The sequence below is a fragment of the Prionailurus viverrinus genome, chromosome F2, assembly GCF_022837055.1.
Source record: "Prionailurus viverrinus isolate Anna chromosome F2, UM_Priviv_1.0, whole genome shotgun sequence".
NCBI classification, from domain to species: domain Eukaryota; kingdom Metazoa; phylum Chordata; class Mammalia; order Carnivora; family Felidae; genus Prionailurus; species Prionailurus viverrinus.
The window spans coordinates 23,490,551-23,513,160 of record NC_062578.1 but is presented as its reverse complement, the minus strand read 5'-3'; the positions used below and the strand labels follow the sequence as shown (position 1 = coordinate 23,513,160).

At 35.8% G+C, this 22,610-nt stretch overlaps 1 protein-coding gene across 19 annotated transcripts in view; it reads left to right on the top strand.

Moving 5' to 3' along the window:
• Window positions 1-22,610, top strand: part of STAU2 (staufen double-stranded RNA binding protein 2) — a 310,084-nt gene that overhangs the window by 6,000 nt on the left and 281,474 nt on the right. For 15 of the 19 annotated variants that reach the window (XR_007148653.1, XR_007148652.1, XM_047842650.1 and 12 more), the window contains exon 2: window positions 1,829-1,894. The exons of 1 other annotated variant lie outside the window; for it this stretch is intronic. Coding sequence is in view for 3 of the 18 variants with exons in the window: in XM_047842658.1 (XP_047698614.1) it covers window positions 1,877-1,894 (18 nt within the window). In the remaining 15 variants the exon portion in view is untranslated. Of the gene's footprint in view, window positions 1-1,828; window positions 1,895-4,380; window positions 4,438-22,610 lie in introns of those variants that run through there. 3 more of the 19 variants (XM_047842660.1, XM_047842654.1, XM_047842651.1) reach the window with 3 other exon arrangements.

Below are 22,610 nucleotides of genomic sequence, written 5' to 3'. Positions count from 1 at the left end.
AGAGTGACTGGGGGAAGAGCTGCTTCCAAGCTCATTCATGTAGCGCTTGGCAAGATTCAGTTGGCTTGGGAGGTACTGGACTGAAGGCCTCCATTTCTTTTGGGTTGTTGGCCAGAGGCCTGTCTCAATTCTTTGCCATCTGGGCCTGTCCAAAGGGCAGCTCACAGTATGGCAGTAGTTTGCTTCAGAGCAGAGAGGTGAGAGAACAAGAGCAGGTAACACCCAAAGTGGAAATTGTGATCTTTTTTGTAATCCAGCCTTGTGAGCGGGATCTTATTTCTGGTGTATTTTATTTGTTAGAGGCTGCCAGTGACTTTAGTTTACTTTTTACAGATTTAAAAAAGAAAGAAAGAAAGAAAAATAACTCGAAAGACACACAAAGTAGTTTGCCAAGGCTCAAAAGGTAATCTCCTGAAGAGCTTGGAATAATATTCACATTCAGTGATCCTCAGCCGTTGTGCTGTTTCTACAACATATGATTTTTTTTGAAAATATAAAAATTGTTGCAGATGCCGAGGTCACTATTATAACATATGTATATTGAAAACTTTCAAATTCATTTTGAATTGACCTCAGTTTGTCATCTTGAGAAAATGGTAGCTGTATATATACACACACACGGTATACATAAGAGTGTGTATATAAGAACCTATGTGTGTGTATATGTATATTGTGTATCTGTGTGTGTGTGTACGTGTATATATCAAGAACCTTTGTTTCTGAGGGAAATTTTAATATTAAAGTTTTACAGCATAAAAGATTCTTACCCAAGTGACTGGATTTAGTGCTTTTGCTCTTTATCAAGACTGTGTTGTTGCTTTTTAGATAAATTTTCTTGAAGGGTAGTGTCTGTACATAATTTGTTTTTCTTATTTTATTTTATTTTTTTAGTAGCCTCTATGCCCAGTGTGCAGCTTAAACTCACAACCCCTAGATCAGGAATCTCATATTATACTGATTGAGCCAGCCAGGTGCCCCCATAATTTATTTTTTCATGTAAACTTTTTACATTGTAAGATCCCATGATTTGTTTGTTCATAGACTTGGGTGTTCTGCCCTTCTTTGGTATCTATTTTTAAATTAAGTTTAGAAGAGATTTGCCACATGCAAAGAAATATAATTGTAGCAGGGAGGTCAGACCCAGAAGGAAACAAACCCAAATGTAACAATGGGATATGTCAGGACAGTGATTTTTTTTTTCCTGAAAATTTTATGTGAAATTTTATTGTGCATGCTGTTTTTATCATGATGATAAACAAAACCACAAACAGAAAAAAAATTCAGCTAGGTTATCTTACTTTGTACTCTTCCATACCACCTAGGAGAGTAAGTAGGAGAGTAAGTGTTGTATGTTCTTCAGGCTTAATTTGTCTTATAGAGCTTAGAAACAAAGCTGTTTAAAACCTTTCTAGAGCAAGGGGAGTGTATATTAAATATTAATCTGAAAATTTCAGATTGTTTTTAATAGCTCCGCTTTTGCTGGAATTGTTTTAGAACCAGAAGGGTCATCTTTCAGCCTACCTCTGCACTGTCCACTAGTCACATATGGTTATTTAAATTTAAATTAATGTCAAAAATTTTAAAACATCAAAAATTTACTTTCTTGTTGCATTAGCCACATTTCAAGTGCTCGGTAGCTATATGTGGCTAGTGCTACTGGATTAGACACTGCAGATATATAAAACATGTTTATCATCATAGAAAGTTCTATGTTGACCTAGAGCTACTCCATTTTATATTTGATTTTGATCAAGGACATGTGTTTAAAGTGCTAATCATTGAGATCACCAACTAAGTTGAACTTTATTTCTTCATTTTCATTTTCCAGTTTTTGGAGCCGTGAGGGATACAGCAGTTTGGTCAATATTGTTTTAACATGCTTCAAATAAATCAGGTGAGTTTGTGTTAAGGCATGTCCTACTTATATGGTGCTTGGGCCATAAATTGTGGAACGTATTAACCCAGCTTTTCTATAGCCATAACCTGGCCACCGCTTTATAGAGCAATTATATCCTATATATTCACCATAGGAGACTGTGCAGGGCAGGTTGTCTAAGGATCATAGTGACAGTTCTGCAAGTTGTTAACTTATGAGTGTGCAGAGCAGAAGGTGTGTCTGTTCTTTTTGATGTTCCATCCCTCCAAGACTTAGTGTGTTCAGACTGCTTACAATTGTGATCGAGCTTCAGTAGGTGGCAGTTCTGTAGACTGAAAGCATTTCTAGTGACAGATCTTGTAAAGTGGTTCTATCAGTGTGTTAAAAAAAAGTTCCTTTTCTAGGGCACTGGAAAAGGCTAGAAGGAAGGCTCTGTTAAATAAACTTTAGCCTATAATGTCTTAGACTCACTGAAAGAAGTATTTTTCTTAGGTCTTGGCATTTCTCCAAGAACTTTATACATTTCATCTTATTCATTCTGAACAAATAGGGCATTGTGTTGGAAGTATAATATTAGGAAATACTTTTATTTCAGATTTGTAAGTCAAGAGAGAAAGAATTGGATTGCAAGAAGTAATGAATTTTGTGTGTGTGTGATTTAATGAAGTGGTACACGCCCGCCCCCCGCCCTGTCCTGCTCAGCTTGTCTAAGTAATACCCTCCAGTTGTGCATCACGCACCATCTCTCAGCCAGTGACTTCTAAGTTTATACTTCGCCTGGATCTCTCTTCCGAGCTCCGCACTCATGTAGCAGTTGCCAACCCGATCTCTTAACTTGGGTATCTTTATGCATCTCAGAATTAACATGGGCACAAGAAATGGTCTCAGTGCTTTGATACACCAGACTGAGTTCCTGGGTTGGTTGAGGTTGTCGTGCCAGCTGGAGGAGCTTTGCATAGGTTGCCCCTGCCTGGACCTCTCTTTCTGTCCGCTGTGGTTGGCTCACTTGACTCTGAAGCCTAGTATTTGCTCTCATAGCACCCTGCCCTTTTATTTAATGATGTTCTAACATTTGCAGTTCTAGTCAAATATCTAGTTGTTTGCTTAACATCTTTGTTCCTTGTTAGGGACCGTATGCTACATGAAGGTAGCGACTCTGCTGGTTTATTCTTGTATCCCCAGGTCCTAGAATAGTTCTGGGTGGATATGGTTTTTCATGTATTTGCTGAATGAGTGCATGGATGGTGCTCGGGTTGTCACCAAAGCAAGGAACTCTCCATTCTTTTCAAAATAACTGCGTAACCGTATCATCACTTTAGGTATTCTGTGCTTGCTTTACACAAATGCCACTAACATATAATTTTTTTCTTATGCAAAGTTATTCTTTGACTTTCTCCTTGTACTAGAAAATTTTCTCCTGCAACAAATGTTGCTTTCATCAAAGATGATACCTATGTAGGTTTAAAGGAATCTGAAGCTGTACCATGCTTAGTGCTTTCTGTGCCTTCATAGTTGCTGTCAAATCCCATGGGGTGCATTGATGGAGCTTTATGTGACATGACTCGCAAACTATGTTGTAGGTTTGGGTGGATGCCAAGTGTATGGATACCTGCTATTGTGTGGGTACAATTAGAATAATTTGTTTCATATTCCACCAAAGAAAGGTGGAAATAAACATTCTTTTTAAGCCAGTCGTCATCACTGAAAATTATAGATTAGTCCTACTGAAGATTTACTGTTGGTGCTACTGGTCATGTTGAATCAGGCATTATAAACAATTCTAGGCAATGTTCTGCAAGGCCACAAGCAGTTTCCTGTGCTTTGGCTGGAATTGTACACAGTGCTTGGAGATGTATACGCTGTCCTGGTAACATATGTGTATTTTTAGACTCAACCTCAGGACTCTCTTGCTATCGACTAAGTTTCATCCCCCCAAATGTTCAAGTCTGAGGGGAAAAATTAATCTAATTTGGAATAGAAGTTATAGAGAAGACTTTTTCTTCAGCCAGACTTAAACTTATGAGTGATTTATGTTTTATCATTGTCGTGGTGACTGCTTTCCCACTAGAGTGTGAGGTCTCAAGATGACTGTGAAAAGGCATGAAAATGCGATTGAATCTGACACGTTGAAGCAGTTGAGGCTTTCACTGAGTGATTTTCAACACTGTCTTTCAGATTCATACTACATTCTTATTTGAGAGGTCATTTTGTTTGTTGTCTTAAGGTGCCTGAGGAGTACTAACAAATTCTTCCATGTGTGTTCCTAGAGCTAATTAAAAACAAGGCTATTGAGTTAAGTTATATGATATTTTATTTGATATTAATTCTGCCTGACATTTTTAGGGATCATGGGACTGTCCCATGTTCCATTACAGTAGTGGCACTCCTGTCTTTAAATTGTGCTCTAAATGTGTGTTTTCCATGTGCAACCCACGTAGAAAAATTAGGTAGTAGAGATAAACAAAAAGAAAACAGTCACAAATAATTCCACTATTCTTTTACAGAGATAATCACTGCTAAGCATTTTGGGGTGTATACTTCTAGATTTTTTTCCTATGCAGGTATGTTTTTATGTGAATATATGTTACTTTAAAAACTGGGATAATATAATAGTCTGAAGTGACTTAATAATTCATAGTTTGGAAGTACTAAATTTGTTTAATCAAACCCTTATTGTTGGACAGATTTTGGTATTATAGTTAGTGCCAGAGTGATTTTTTTCCTTCTTTTTAAACATATAAGTATGTTCCTTTGTCCATTATTTTCTTGTAATTAATTTGTTAGAAATGGAAATACTGGTCAAACGAGTATGCAAATTTTAAAGATATTTGATGCATAAATCCCCAAAATACAAAATTATATTTATTAGAATGCCCGTTTTCTTACTTTCTTGACAAATTTTCAATGTTTGCCAATCTGTCTGACAAAAAGTGATATTTTAATTTGCATTTCTATGATTTGCTTCTGTTTGTTGTTCTTTTGTGTTCTGTCTTTTGTGAATTGTTTATATGTGTCCACTGGTAACTTTTCCTTTTTATTTGTAAATAAAATAACTTAGATTATAACCCCTTGAGAGTTTTCTGAGCTAGTATTGATAATTATTACTTTATATTTTTCATTCATTTTTCAAAAAATAACTAGTGGGAACCTATGTTTCCAGGTACTGTACTAAGTAGGAGTTTGGTATATTTTGGACCTTTCTCTCTGGTGATTCATTATGAACCCCTAGGGAAGCTGTAGCAAATTTAAATTAAGAAGGCATTTGTGCTATGAAATAATATTTTTCAATGAGTGCCTAAAATAAGGCACAGTTTTTGGGATTAATTGGTGAGGCAGAATTGACAGGGCATGTATTCCACTGGGTTTAAGGGGAAGTCTGTATTAGGCAGCAGTAGGACTGGGAGAGTCCAGCAGCAGGGTATTAACAGAGGTCTCACTAGTCTGGTGGTTTCTTTGAAAGAGTTTTGCTGGTTTTGGAGTTTTGGAGGAACCTTTAAGTCCTGACTCAAGTAGAATGAGAGGTTAGACAGGACAGCACAGTATTTCAGTGCCAGAAGAGTGGGAGAGGAAGCCAGGTGTTATGTAGGAAGAATAAAGTACCAAGATACACTGCAAAGCATAAAGCCACTGTAGGATTATCAAGAAATGAAGACCTGGAGTTTAAGGGATAATGATGACCTATGTCACAGGTTTGTTGTGAGGAGTAATTAAACTGACAAAGGCAAAATGCTTAGCATTGACCCTGGTACTATTGCTACTGCTACTCGTAATGCCGTTGCTGTCTAGCTCTGGAGATTGATGAGAAAGGAGGCAGACATTTAGATTGGTCATTAGAGTTGAGTAGTTGTTTGGGAGAATGAAAAGCACCTCGGACGTTTCTTAAGCCCAGGTCTGCGATAAGTGCTCTCCTCTTTCTTGTCATAGGCATCAAGAACTCTTATTCTTTTCTCTTAAAAGCTGCTTCTACTTAACTCTTAGTTATTTTTTCCCCAAGTCTGGCTATGGAGTAGGATCTACAATCTGCCCATCTCTCTTGAAGCTGTAGGATGCAGTCTATAGTTAGAGGATTAAAAAAATAACATAAGGAGTTAAAATGTGTAAGAAGGACTTTGGCTTTCTGCCGTGTTGACATAGCAAGATTTTTCCTCTATGTGGCCAGCTTCCAAGATGGGCCCAATGATCCCTGCCTCCTAGTATTTATACCATTGTATAATCCTCTCACACATTGTGTGGCCAATAGAATATGGTGGAAGTAATGGATCATTTCCAAGGACAGGTTATAAAAGACATTGTGGCTTTTGCCTCTTCTCTGTCCGTCTGTGCTGCTCCCCCCCACCCTTCCTTCCCTTGCTCATTCAGAGTAGTTAGCTGCCATGTTGTGAATAGCTCTATGGAGAGGCCCATGTGGTGAGAAATTGAGGCCTCCTGCCAACAGCTAACAAGGAACTGAGGCCTCTAGCCAACAGTGTGTGACTGAGTCTTCTTGGAAGCAGATCTTCCAGCCCTTGTCAAGTTTCCAGCTGTAAACTACTGGCCCACTGGCATCTTGAGTGCCACCTCATGAGATATCCTGAGCCAGAACCACCCAGCTAAGCTGCTTCTTGATTGCCGAACCTCAGAAACTGTGTGAAAAAAATAAATGCTTGTTTTTTAAGATTCTAAGTTGGGGGTAATTTGTTATGCAGCAATAATATACTCTTCCTCCTTAAACAACTTGAGAACATATAGATATGTAAACAATGATTTTTAGACATTGGACGACAGGTGGCATCAGACTGTGATCCCTGAGAGAATGGAAACACATGAGGTAAGCCCTTCTTTACACTAGTTTACAGTAGAGCCTGGAGGTTGTTTATATAGGCTCCAGTGCAAGGAGGAGGAACCAAAACAGAGTTCACTTTCATTGAAATTAGGAAACAAAGATAAGTGTTTGGGAAGGCCAGGATGGTTAGAATTGCAGGGCAGAGTGCCAGAGAGAAGATACTTAGGGGGAGAAGGGTAAGTATATAGGTAAGTAAAAAAGTGCATTCAAGCATGAACACATTTTGGAGATCTGCAGAGGGTGCTTGAGTTTTTGGCTAAGTTCTGATCTGTAGATGCATGACAAGACTTATTCAAAGTCAGGGAAAGAATGACTGCAAAGCAGTGAAGAAAACAATTTCCTGAACTCATACAGAGCTGAGAATAGTTTGTGTCTAGACCATCTAGAGTCTAAAGACCTTCTAATACATGAGGCATTGGGAAGAGTCCTCAGAAGGCTTCAAGTGATCCCAAGTTACTTAACCGTGCATCAGAACAAAGTCCAACTCTAGAGAAATACAACACAATTCAGAATCCAACAATGTAAAATTTATGGTTTGCATCATTCAGTCAAAAATTACAATGCTTGCCTCACCTTGAATAAGGAATAGAGCATCTAGACAGATCAGTAAAGAAATAGAGGACTTGAACAACAGTGTAAGCCAGTTAGACCTAATAGACATACACAAAACACCCAGGAATAGCTGGATACACATTTTCTCAAGTGCACATGTGACATTCTCCAGGGATAGTCCATATGTTAGGCCACAAAAAATTCTCAGTACATTTTAAACATTTATGAAACCATAAAAGTATCTTCTTCAGTCACAGTGGAATGCAGCTACAAAATCAATAACAAAGAATACCTGAAAACTCAAAAATATGTAGAAATTAAACAACATACTCATAAATAACCAATAGGTCAAAGAAGAAATCACAGGGGAAATTAGAAAATTATTACCAACAAATGAAAATGGAAACACAGCATACCATAACTTATGAGATGCAGCAAAAGTAGTACTTACAGGGAAATTTATAGCAGTGAATACCTATATTTAAAAAAGAAGAACTGAAACAAATAATCTAATTTCTTACTTTAAGGAAACTAGAAACAGAGGAGCAAATTAAATCCAAAGTGAACCAAAGAAAGAAAATAATAAAGATTAAAGGAAGATAAGTGAAATAGAGAATAGGAAACAATATAGAGAATCAGCAAAACCAAAGATCAACAAAATTAACAAACCTTTACCTAAACCAGACTGATAAAGGGGGAAAAAAAACAAAGTCACACCTAACTAAAATCAGCAATGAAGGTGGGGATGTTGCTGCTGACCTTAAAGAAATAAAGAAGGGTATAAGAGAGTACTATAACAATTAATTGTATTTCAACAGCTTGGGTAATCTACATGAAATGGACAAATTCCTAGAAACACAGATTACCAAAACTAACTTAAGCAATAGAAAATACGACCTATAACAAGTAAATAGATTGAACCAGTAATAGTAATAATAACAAATCCCTTCCAAACACGAACAGTGTAGGACCAGAGGGCATTACTGGTGAATTCTACCAAACATTTAAAGAAGAATTAACACTAATCCTTTCAAACTCTTCCAAAAAATGAGATGACAAAGAATACTTCCTAACTCTATGAGACCAGCATTACTCTGGTAGCAAAGCCAAACAGATACCATGAGAAACAAAACAAAACAAAACAAAAAAACCTGAAGATTAATATTCCTTGAATTTAGATGTAAAAATCCTCAAGAAAACAATAAGAAACTAAATCCAGCAGTATATTTAAATGGTTATACACCATGACTGAGTGGGATTTACCCAAGTGGGAATGCAAGGGCAGTTCAACATAGAAAAATCAAACTGCATCATACCCTGCATTAGTAGGATGAAGGGTAAAAAACAAACATCACCAGTTAATATGGAAGGCTTTTGACAAAATATAACACCTGTTTATAATAGAAACACTCCAAAACTAGAAAGAGAAGGGAAATTCTTCAGTATGATAAAGGGATTTATGAAGAACCCATAGCTAACTCAGTGGCAAAGGATCCAACTCAGTGGTAGAGGACAAAACTTTTCCCTATGATCAGAAGCAAGACAAGGATGCCTATTTTCACGCTGCTGTTCAGCATTGTGGTAGGAGTTGTAGCCAGAGCAGTTAGGCAAGAAAAAGAAAAGACATTTAAATTGGGAAGGAAGAAGTAAAACTGTTTGTATTTGCAGATAACATGATCCCATATATGGAAAATCCCAAAGAATCTACAAAAACCCACTAGAGGTAATAAACAAATTCAGAAAATTTGTTAAGTACAGGATAAAACACAAAGTCAAATTGTGTTTCTGTATACCAGAAGTGAACAATCCAAAAAGGAGAAGAAGAAAACTGTTCATTTAATAATATCCAAAAATTTAAGGAGTTGAACCATTTATACACTGAAAACTATAGAACATTGTTGAAAGAAATTAAAGAAGATCTAAATAAATGGAAGATCTAAATAAATGTGTTTATAGATTGGAAGATTTAGTATTGTTGAGGTGGCAATACTATGCAAAACAATGTACAGATTCAATGAGATCTCTGTCAGAATTCTAGTGACGTTTTTGCAGAATTGGAAAAGCAGGTTTTTAAATTCATATGAAATTGCAGTGGTCTCAAATAGCCAAAACTCTATTCTTAAAAAAGAACAGAGTTGGAAGACTCATACTTCCCTATTTCAAAACATATTAATAAAGTGACAGTAATCAAAACAGTGTGGTACTGACATAAGGATAGACATATAAACCAATGGAATAGAATTGAGAGGAGAGAAATAAACTATCTATCTATCTATCTATCTATCTATCTATCTTATCTGTCTATCTATCTTTATCTACAGATGATTTTTGACAAGAGTGCCATGACCACTCAATGCAAGAAAGAAAAATTTCTTTAACAAATAGTTTTGGGACAACTAGATACCCACATGCAAAAGAATGCATTTAGACCCCTACCTCACACTGCGTTAATATATTAACTCCAAATTGGGAGGAGGGTGTGTGCTTGGGTGGCTCAGTTGGTTAAGCATCCTATTCTTGGTTTTGGCTCAGGTCATGATCTCATGGTTTGTGGCTTTGAGCTCTGTGTCAGGTTCATTGCTGCTGGTGCGGAGCCTGCCTGGGATTCTCAATTCTCTCTCTCTCTCTCTCTCTCTCTCTCTCTCTCTCTCTCTCTGACCCCTACTCCCCCTCACCTTTCTATCAAAATAAATAAACTTAAGATATATTTACTCTAAGTGGATCATTGACTTAAATATAAGAACTAAAACCCTGAAAACTCAACAACAGAAGTATAAACAACCCAACTAAAAAATGGGCAAAAGACTTAAATTGACAATTCTCCAAAGAAGATACACAAATGACCAATATGAAGAAATACTCAACCTTGTTAGTGATTAGGGAAAAGCAAATGAAAACCACAATGACATACCACTTCATGCCCACCAGGATGACTAGAATAAAAGGCAAAAACAGTAACAAGTGTTGGTACAAGGGTGCAAAGTGTTGGTACAACAATGTACAAAGGTATATTGCTGGTGGGAATGTAAAATGATTCACCTGTGGAAAACAATTTGGCAGTTCTTTAAAATATTAAAATAAAATTAGTATATGACCCAGCCATTCTATTCCTAGGTGTATATCCAAAAGAACTGAAAACAGGTGCTCCTATATATGTACACACATGTTCATAGTAATACTATTTACAATAGACAAATGATGGAAGCAGCCTAAATGCCTATAGATGGAAGAATGATTAAAGAATGATTAAAGATGGTGCTGTAGGAAGATCCTGAACTTGCTCCTCCCACAATAAATAAACAACTACATATGGAATAATGTTTCTACAACATATGTTTCTACAACAAAGGACAAAAGAGACAGCCTTGAGATGGAGAGAAGAGGCAGAAACATCATCTTGCCAAAACAAAACAAAACAAAAACCCAAAAAAAAACAAAACAAAAAACCATTCCAGGTGTAATATATAATCAGGAGGGAACTCAAAAATACAAAACTTTTCCCTGAGGAACCAGAGGTTAGTGATTCATAACAGGTATCCCAGTCCTTGGATCCTGCATAACAGAGACAAGCCATGCAAATACTGGGCTTTGAAAACCAACTGGGATTATATCCAGAGAAACCATAGAACTATAGGAATGGAGAACCCACTCTTAAAGGATTAGCACATGTACTCACCCCAGGATCAGCACAAAAATACCAATTTGAAAAGTGCCTCTGTGAAGAAGACCCACTTAGTAATTTTAAAGCGTCTGTCAGGAAACTGTTGGGACTTTTCTCTGGGGATGGAGGCATTGGTAGGTGCTGTATTTGTGACCTCATCCTACCTTGCTAATGTTGGTGCTGGTGGGAACCACTTTGCAGCTATATCTCAAATTCCTGGAGACAGTGGGCACACCCAGCTGAGAACCCTGCCCATTCCCACAGTGCAGTCACGTGTTGCAACCAGGTGAAAGCCGCACGCAGCCACATGCAGTTGAGCCAGGTGTCAGCCTCATTCACCCTGTGCTGGAGACATGGTGCCGCCACAGTAGACAGTGCAGGCAGCCCACACAGGGAATTGTGCTTTTGAGGTACATATGACATCTTCTACACAAGGCCACTCCTTCAAGACTAGGAGAGGTGATTTGATTTGCCTGATACATAGAAACAAACAAGAGTCATGCAAAATGAGGAGACAGAGAATATGTTCCAAATGAAGGAACAAGATAAAACACCAGAAAATGACATTAATGAAATGGAGATAAACAACCAGCCTGATAAAGAATTTAAAGTAATGGTCATAAAGATCCTCACTGAACTTGGGAGAAGAATAGATGAACACAGTGAGATCTTCCATAAAGAGACAATGTAAGAAAGGTCCGAACAAAAGTTACAGAGCTGAAGAGTAAAATAACTGAACTGAAAAATACACAGACTGTATGAGCTGGATGAGCTGAATATTGGATCATTGACCTGGATGGCAAAGCAATAGAAGTCATGTAGACACATTAGCAAGAAGAAAAAAAAGTTAAGAAAATGAAGATAAGGGATTTTTCTTTCGGACACTATCAAGTGGAATAACATTCACTATATTTGGGTCCTAGAAAGAAAAGAGAGAGAAAGGGGCAGAAAACTTATCTGAAAAAATCATGGTGGAAAACTTCTAATCTGGGGAATGAAATATACGTACAGGTCCATGAGAGAATTCCAAATAAAATGAACCCAAAGAGATCCACATCAAGGTACATTGTAATTAAAATTAGAGAGAGAATCTTCAAAGTAGCGGGAGAAAACTTGTTACATAAAAGGGAAATGTCATAAGGCTATCAGCAGAGTTTTCAGCAGAAACTTTGCAAGCTAGAAGAGAGCAGCATGACATGTTCAAAGTGCTGAGTGGAAAAAACTGCCAACCAAGAATTCTCTAGTTGGTAAGGTTATCATTCAGAATTGAAGGAGAGATTAAGAATTGTTCAGATAATCAAAACCTAGAGGAGTTCATCACTACTAAACCAGCTTTACAAGAAATGTTAAAGGGACTTCTCTAAACTGAAAAGAGGTGGCAATAACAAGCAAATGTATGAAAGTAAAAATCTCTCTGGAAAAGGTAAATATATAGTAAAGGTAGTGGATCAATCACTTACAAAGCAAGTTTGAAGCTTAAAAAAAGACAAAAATAGGGGCACCTGGGTGGCTCAGTCGGTTAAGCATCTGACTTTGGCTTAGGTCATGATCTCACGGTTTGTGAGTTCGAGCCCCACGTTGGACTCTGTGCTGACATCACGGAGCCTGGAGCCTGCTATGGATTCTGTGTCTCCTTCTGTCTCTGCCCCTCCCCAACTTGTGCTCTGTCTCTCTGTGTCTCTCAAAAAATAAATGTAAAAAGAAAATTAAAAAAAAGACAAAAATAATAAAATTAAATAAAACTATGCTAATTAGTTAAAGACTGAATGAAATGATGTAAAACATGACATGAAAAATATAAAACGGGGGCAGGGTGGAGAAAATGTGTTTTGGAATATGTGCAAATTTAATTGCTATCAATTCAAAGCAGACCATTATATACATAGTAAGTTATATATGAACTTCATGGTAACCACAAAACAAAAAGTTACAATAAATACACAGAAGTGAATGAGAAGGAAGATGAACAGAACACTAAAGAAAGCCATCAAACCACAATGGAAGAGAAAGAAGAAAGGAACAGAGGAACTATGAAAACAGCCAGTAGACTGAACAAAATTGAAAAAAGTACACACCTATCAATAGTTGCTTTCAGTAAATGGCCTAAACTCTCCAACCAACAGATGCAGTGGCTGAATGGATTTAAAAAAAAAAAAAAAAGCAAGACCCATCTATATGCTGCCTACAAGAGTCTCACTTCAGAAATAAGGACATACACAGACTAAAAATGAAAGGATAGAGAAAGATATTCCATGTAAATAGGAATTGAAAGAAACCTGGAAGGATGCCTAGCTGGCTCAGGTGGTGGAGCATGCAACTCTTGATTTTAGGGTAATGAGTTCAAGCCCCATGGTGGGCATAGAGCTTATTAAAAAAAATGAAAGAAAGCAGTACGGTTACACTTTTAGCAAAGAAAATTGACTTTAAAACAAAAATTATAATAATAGACAAGGAAGGACATTACATAATGATAAAGGGGTCAATCCAAAAAGAAGACATAATAAATATATATGGACCCAACATAGGAACATCAAGATTTATCAAGCAAATATTAACAGATCTAAAGGGAGAAATTGATAGCAATACCGAAATAGTAGGGGACTTTAACACCCCATTATATCAATGAATAGATCATCCAGACAGCAAATTAATAAGGAAACCTCAGCCTTAAATGACACCATATAGATTTAATATATACAGAACATTCTATATAAAAGCAACAACAAACATTATTCTCAAGTGCACATAGGCCATTTTAGGTTAGATCACATGTTAGGCCACCAGTTAAGCTTCAGTAAATTAAAAAAGATTAAATTCTATTGAGCATCTTTTCTGATTACAATGGTATGAAACTAGAAATCAATTACAAGAAGAAAACTTGAAAATGGGGAGGTTAAACAACATGCTACCCAGTGACCATTGAAGAAATCAAAGAAATAAGAAAAATTCTGAGAGATAAATGAAAATAGAACTATGATATACCAAAATCTTTGGGATACAGCAAAAGCAGTTCTAAGAGGGAATATTATAGGAATATAGGACTACCTCAAGAAACAAAAATCTCCAATAATCTAACTTTGCACCTAAGGGAGCTAGAAAAAAAAGAACAAATAAAGCTCTCAAAGTTAGTAGAAGAAAAGAAATAATAGCAATCAGAGCAGAACTAAATGAAAGAGACAGAAACAATAGAACAGATCAATAAAACTAAGAGCTGATTATTTGAAAAGATAACATTGACAAATTTTTAGGTAGACTAATAACCAAGAAAAAAGAGAAGGCTCTAATCATCAAAATCAAAATGCAAGAGGAGAAATTAAAACTGACACCACTGTACAAAGGGTAAGAGACTAACAAGAAATATATGCTAACAAATTGGACAACCTAGAAGAAATGGATAAATGCCTAGAAACAACTATCTTCCTGGACTGAATCATGAAGAAATAGAAAATCTGAATGAACCAGTTATGCTGAGATTGATTAGTAATGGAAAACTTCCCAACAAGCCAAAGTCCCAAGACCAGGTAGTTTTGCTGGTGACTTCTACCAAAATTTAGAAAGATTTAACACCTATCCTTTTCAAACTCTTCCAAAATATTGAAGAGGAGGGAATACGTCCAAACTCATTTTATGAGGCTAGCATTACCTGGATAACAACCCAGACATGGATACCATATAAAAGATTTTTAAAAATTATAGGGCAACATCACTGATATGAACATTGATGCAAAAATTCTCAACAAAATGTTAGCAAACTGAATGCAACAATACATTGAAAGGATCATAAGCCAAGATCAAGTAGGATTTATTCAAGGGATGCAAGGAATGATTCAGCATCCATCAGCCAACCAACATGGTACAACACATTAACCAAATGAAGGAAAGAATTGCATGATCATCTTTATAGATGCAGAAAAAGCATTTGACAAATTTAAACATTTGTGATAAAAACTCTCAACAAAGTGGCTACAGAGGGAATGTACCTCAACATAACAAAAGCAATATATAGTAAACACACAGTTACCATTATACTCAGTGGTGAACAGCTATAAGCTTTCCCTCTAAGATCAGGAACAAGACAAGGATGCCCACTGTCACCACTTTTATTCAACATAGTGTTGGAAATCCTAGCCACAGCAATTAGCAGGAAAAAGAAATAAAAGGCATCCAGATTGGAAAGGAATAAGTAAAATGGTCACCACCTGAAGATGACAGAATACTATACATAGAAAACCCAAAAGACTCCCCCATTTTTTGATTGGGATTTATTTTTTGTTGTTGAGATGTAAGGGTTCTTTATGTATTATAGGTGTCAATTCCTTATCCAGGTATATGATTTGAGAAACAATTTGAGAGAATTTATTTTTAGCAGACTTGCACTGCAAGAGGTCTTGAAGTTATTTAGGCAAGAGAAAAATTACTAACACATGGAAATTTGGATCTGTGAAAAGGAATGAAGAGTGTAAGAAATGGTAAAATATGGAGTAAATGTAAGACATTTTCTGCATTTTTAAACTTTTCAAAAGAGTTGATTAATTAAATCAAAAGTAATAACAATGAATTGGTGGCTTATAGTATACATAGAAGTAGATTGGTGTCAGTAGCATAAAGAATGGTACAGGAGAATGGGAAGTATGGTATTGTTAGGTCCTTATACCATATACAAAGGGGCATAATATTTATTTGAAGTGTGTATATTTTAGAGCAATTGCTGTAAAAAAAGAAAAATAACTTATAAGCTATAGGGGAGATGAATTGAATATTAAAACCTAATCAGTCCACAAGAAAGTAGGTAAAGATGAAAAAATGAATAAACAGGAGATGAAACAAAAATAGCAAAATAGTATATTTAGATCTCTTTTTGATAATTACATTAAATATAAATGATCTAAATCTAGTTAAAAGGCAGATACTCAGATTGGCTAGAAAAGCAGTTGTCAAATATATGGTGTTGAGAAACTTTGAATATAAAGATAAAGATAGACTAAAAGTACAGTTTGCATCTGGCTCATATGTAGTAATAGGGACTTTATTTATACTTATCATGAAACAACTCCCTGTTCCATAAAACTAAGTACATAAAATAACAGTTCTGAAGACACTGCATGTGAAGCAATGAGAGTCAGGGATCTCTGAGTGATAAGAAACAAGTGAGGTGAGCCTGCAATTGCCCTAGTCTGTTGCATTGAGAGACTTACCAGGATGTGGCACAAGCCGTGGCAACTGAGGTGTGGAGCTTGCCACATTCCCCTGGTTGAGGAGATGTTGCTCTGGAACTGAGTTGCAAATTATAACAGCAAGTCTTGAAAGAAACAATATATTTCCAAGTTACTTAACTGCATCCCAGAACAAAGTTCAGGAATATTTATAGGGCTGGGAAACACCAGCACACAAGTGCGTGTCATTCAGTTAAAGATTCCCATAGATGCACAGGAACATAAAAACATGAGAATAATCTATCATGGGGGCACAGAATTGATACAGATGATAGAATTAGCTGAGGATTTTAAAACTATTTGTTATAATTATATTCCATATGTTCAGAAAGTAAGAAACATATAAGATGCAAAAAGATCCATATAGAACTTTTAAAGATAAAAACTACATCTGAGATGAAAAGTATAGTGGATGAGATAAATCACAGATTAGATCTTGCAGGAAAAAGATTAAGTGTGTATATACTTCCAGAAGTAGTTGCCAAAAACTTTCCAAATAAGTTTTTTCAAATACCTTTTAATGTTTATTTATTTATATTTATGTATTTTTTTAAACTTTTTTTTAACGTTTTATTTTTGAGAGACAGAGAGAGACAGAGCACAAGTGGGGGAAGCCAGAGAGAGAGGGAGACAAAGAATCTGAAGCAGGCTCCAGGCTCTGAGCTGTCAGCACAGAACCCAGTGTGGGGCTTGAACCCATGAACCATGAGATCATGACCTGAGCTGAAGTCGGACACGTAACTGACTGAGCCACCCATGTGCCACCAAATAAATTTTATTAAGATGAAACCATAAACCAGAACTTCCCAAATAAATTTTATTAAGATACAATCATAAACAAGTTCAATGAGTTACCAAGTTTAAGAAATATAAAGGAAACTACCCCGAGGCTTATCATAATCAAATTACCAAATGCAAATGATAAAGAGAAAATCTTAAAAGTCAGAGAAAAAATAGACATGATCAAGTTGTGTGCATAGGAACAAAGATAAAGATGACATTAGATTTCTTGTCAGAAACAATATAAGCAAGAAAACAGTGGAATAATATGTTTAATGTATTGAAAGATGAAAAAAATCAACCTAGGATTCTGTACCTGGCAAAAATATGTTTCAGAAACAAACATGTTGAAAATTTATTTTCAAACACAGAGGAGCTGAGGAAATTAATTGCTAACACCCTCTCTCCCCCCCCCCCCCCCCTTAAGGAAGATTTTAAAGTATGTCCTACAGACAGCAGGAAAGTGATACCAGTTGAATAAAAATAAAAACAAAGCCAAAAGACCCACAAGAAACGGTAACTACTTGGGTAAATATATGGAATTTGTTATTTTTTTTTTAAAGAATTTTATTTTAGAGAGAGAGTGTGAGTGGGGGAGAGGGGCAGAAGGGCAGAGAGAGAGAGAATCCCAAGCAGGCTTATGCTCAGCACAGAGCCTGACATGGGGCTTGATTCCATGACCCTAGTATCATGACCTAAGCCAAAATCAAGAGTCAGTCAACTGACTGAGCCACCCAGGAGCCCCTAGAATTTGTTTCTTATTTAATCTCTTTAAAATATATTTGCTTAAAGTAAAAATATTAACAAGCTATTGTATGGTTTATAACATACATAAAAGTAAAATGCCAGATAACAGCGTAAAGGCTGAGGGAAAAAAGGAAATATAGAGATTCTTATACTCTACATTAGATGGTAGATCATTTAAAGGTAGACTGTTGTAAGTTAGAGATCTATATTGTAAACTCTAATGCAGCCACTAAAATAGGAAAACAGTCATAACTAATAAGCCAAAGTAGAATTTAATCATGCAGAAATTAATACAATAGAAGTCATGACAACATGAAAAGGGAAAAAAGATCATTTGGGACAAATACTGTATAAAATAAATAGTAAGATGATATGTTATAATGAATAACCATATTAAGTACAAATATAAATATTCTAAACATCCCTATTTAAAGGCCAAGATTGAATAAAAAGATCCAACCATTTACTTGGCTATAAGAAGTACTTTTAACTATAAACACAAATAGATTAAAAGTAAAAAAGTAGAAAAAGATGTAACATGTTAACCTAGTTGAAAGAAACTTGGACTGAGTTTATTAATTTCAGACGAAGGAACTTTCAGTATTATCTGGGGTAAAGAAGATCATTTCATAATAATGGGGTCATTTAATCAAGAGGACATAGCAGGCTTAATGTTTATACACTTAAACCGAGCTTCAAAACATGCAAAACAAAATGAGCAGAAATGCAAAGAGAAATTCACAATTATAGCCAGAGATTTCAGTCACCCCTCTCAATAATTGATATAACAAGTGGGCAGAAAATTACCAAAGATACAGTTGAGTTGTTGAGTTGAGAATTCAATTCACCTTGACCTAACTGGATTTAGAGAACACTCTACTCAAGAAGAGCAGAAAATCCCTCTCTCTCTGCCCCTCCCCCGTTCATGCTCTGTCTCTTTCTGTCCCAAAAAAAATAAACGTTGAAAAAAAAAAATTAAAAAAAAAAAAAAAAAAAGAAGAGCAGAAAATACATTTGTTCAGAAGTTTACACTGAACATTTACCAAGATAGACTATATTTACCAAGATTGGGCTATAAAAGAAGTGTCAATAAATTCAAAAGGATTGAATTCATAAAGACTCTCCCAGACCACAGTGGAATTAAATTAGAAATCATTAATAGAAAGATCCTTGGAAAATTTCCCAAATGTTTGGAAATTAAATAGCATGTTTATAAATAATCCATTGTTAGAAGAAATCAAAAAAGAAATTGGTAAATATTTTAAACTGAATGAGGATAGAAACAGCATTTTAAAAGATAATGCTAAAACAGAGGGAAATCTATAGCTCTAAATATCTGTATTAGAAAAGAAGACAAATCTCAAATGACTTCAGCTTCTATCTTAACAAACTAGAAAAAAGAAGAGTAATTTAATCTCAAAGGAAGCAGAAGAAAATAGTAGATAATCTGAATAGCTCCCTATGATTTAAAGAAATTGAAATTGTAGTTAAAAGTCTGCCCACAAAGAAAACTCCAGGTCCAACTAGTTTCATTGGTGAATTGCACAAAACACTATAGGAAGAAATACTATCATTTCTGTATCATCTTTTCTAAAATATTTGAAGTGGAGGGAATATTTTCCAAAGCCTATGATGCCAGCATTGCTGGGGAACCAGAACCAGACAAAGACATTATAAGAGAACTTTAGAATAATACTACTTGCAAGCATAGATGCAAAACATTTAAGCCAAATTTCAGCAAGTCAAATTCAACTGTGTATTAAAAGGTTAATATGTCATGACCACTTGGGGTTTATCCCAGGAATGCAAGGTTGGTTTAACATTCAAAAAAACCCATATAATTCACCATATTTACAAACTAACAAGTAAAAGTCATGGTGTGGAAAAATCACTTGACTAATCCAGTAACCTTCCTGATTGAAAAAAAAAAAAAACCTTTACAAAACTAAGAATAGAAGTGGGATTCCTCAATCTGATAATGGACATTCATGACAAACCTAATTTGCTGACATTGTACTTACCGGTGAAAGGTTAAATACTTTCTTTATGATATAAGGAAGAAGAGAGAGATGTTTACTTTTTTACCATCTTATTGAATATTGCCCTGAGGTTCTAGCTAGTGCAATCAGGGAAGAAAAAAAATGTTATTCACATGAGAAAGGAAGGAATAAAACTATCCTTATTCACAGATGACCTGACTGTATATGTAAAAATCTCACAATACTATTAGCACCAGTTGAATGAGTTTAAGGATACAAGATTAATATACAAAAATCAGTTGTGTTTCTATAAAGTAGCAAGGAACAATCAGAAGTTCAAGTAAAAAATACCATTTACAACAATACAAAAATATGAAATACTGATTAATCTAACAAAATATGTTAAAGAAAATTGAGAACTACAAAATACTGTTGAGAGAAAGCGAAGGATACTGAAATAAATTGAGAGATACAGCTGTTCCTTATTCACAGATTTTGTATTTTCTTTTTATTTTTTATTTAAAAAAATTTTTTTAAATGTTTATTTATTTCTGAGACAGAAAGAGACAGAACATGAGCTGGGGAGAGGAGAGAGAGAGGGAGACACAGAATCAGAAGCAGGCTCCAGGCTCCGAGCTGTCAGCACAGAGCCCGACGCGGGGCTTGAGCTCACAAACCATGAGATCATGACCTGAGCCGAAGTCGGTCGCTCAACCGACTGAGCCACCCAGGCGCCCCTGTATTTTCTTTTTAATGTTTATTTTTGAGAGACAGTGAGACACAGTGCGAGTGGGTGAGGGGCAGAAAGAGGGACACAGAATCTGAAGCAGGCTCCAGGCTCTGAGCTGTCAGCACAGAGCTCAATGTGGGGCTTGAACCAGGGAACCATGAGATCATGACCTGAGCCGAAGTTGGACGCTTAACCGACTGAGCCACCCAGGCGCTCCACAGATTCTGTGTTTTGAGTTGACCTATTTGCTGAAATTTATTTCTAATCCCCAAATCAATACTTGGAGTGCTTTGCAGAGTGGCACAAAATTTGAGTTGCCCGATATGCGCAGTCTGAATTCAGGATGAACAAGGTGACATTCTGTTTTCTTGTTCTAGCTGTCATGCATTAAGCAGGTGTCCTTGGTTTATTTAGTGCCACATTTTTAGCATTTTTGTGGGTTTTTTTTGTTGGTGATTTAGCTGTTTAAAATGGCTCCTAAGCATGGAAGTGCTTTGTAGTCTTCCTAAGCATAAGAAAGTTGTAATGTACCTTATGGAGAAGATACATGTATTTAGATAAGCTTTGTTCAGGCAAAGGTTACAGTGCTGTCAGCTCTGAGTTTAGTGTTAATGAATCAACGATATATACTAGATAGGGGGTCTTCAACCAGAAACACACGTAAAACTATATTATGTATTGATTGAGAACAATGTCATGACCAGAGGTATGTAGGAACCTGTTTTTCCCCTAGCAGCAATGGTTTGGTATTTGATAATTCACTGTTCATGGTGACATTCTAGAACATAATTATCATTAGATATTATTATTCCAGTAATGAGAATTAGTTGTATATCTTGTACATGAGTTGGAAAACTCAACTTTGTTAAAATGTTGATTTTCACCAAATTAATCTATAGATTCAAGGGACTTCTCTAATTTTTGCAGGCATGTTTGCCTAAAATAAAATTCATATGTAAATATGAGAATTTAGAATAGCCAAAATAAATGTGAAAAAGAACAGTGTTGGGGGACAATACTACCTAATTTCAAGAAATACTATAGGGGCGCCTGGGTGGCTCAGTCGGTTGAGCGTCTGACTTCAGCTCAGGTCATGGTCTTGCAGTTCATGGGTTTGAACCTTGCGTCAGGCTCTGTGCTAACAAACAGCTCAGAGCCTGGAGCCTGCTTTCAGATTCTCTCTCTCCCCCTCCCCTGCTCATGCTCTGCCTCTCTCTGTCTCTCTAAAATAAGTAAATGGTAAAAAAAAAAATTAAAAAAGAAATACCATAAAGCTGCAGTAAAAATAGCATTGGCATAAAGCTAGACAAATAAATCAATGAAACATAAGAGGTAAGTCCAGAAGTAAGCCCACTTAGATGTAAATAATTGATTTTGACAAAGCCATAAAAAGCAATACAGTGGAAAAAATACAAGTGTTTTTCACATATACTGCCTGAGCATTGGATATTGATATATAAAAAATGAAATTGAATCCATACTTTGCAACATATATGAAAATTAATTCAAAATGGCTCAGGGACTTAAATGTGCAACCTAAAACTATAAAGCTTGTAGAAGAAAACTTAGGAGAAAATCTTAGAGCCCTGAACTAGGTAATGATTTCTTAGATACAACACCAAGAGCATAATATATAAATGGATAAGTTGATAAACTAGATTTTATTAAAGTCTGCTCTTCGAAAGACACTGGTAAGAGAATGAAAAGAGATGACACATTGTGGGAGAAAATCTTTGTGAAACATATAACTGATTAATGACTCATATTTGGATTATATAAAGAACTCTACAAATAAAACAATAAGAAAAATAACCTAATTAAAAATGGGTAAAATATTCAGGTGGATACTTCACTATAGGATAAATACAGAGAGTGTGTCAAAGATGAAAAGATGATCAACATCAGTAGTCAGTAGGGAAATGCAAATTAAAACCACAGTGAGATACCATTACACAGCTATTAGAATAACTAAAGTTATGAAGGCTAACCATATCAAATGTTGGTAAGGCTACCATATTTTAGCTGTGTTTAAATCCCAAGGTGGCTTCCTTTGTAAAAGTTAGGGATTGTAGACATGACACGGCCTGCTTTAAGTTAGGTTCTTGAGCATCTTGTTTACAGAACCGTGGTGGCCCTATAAAGACTAGAAAGGACAACAATAATTAGAGTCTAAGACTTTTACACTATAAATCATTCCCTACTTTTGGTATGACTTTGTAAAATAACTTCTTTAATACAAAGCTTAATCTG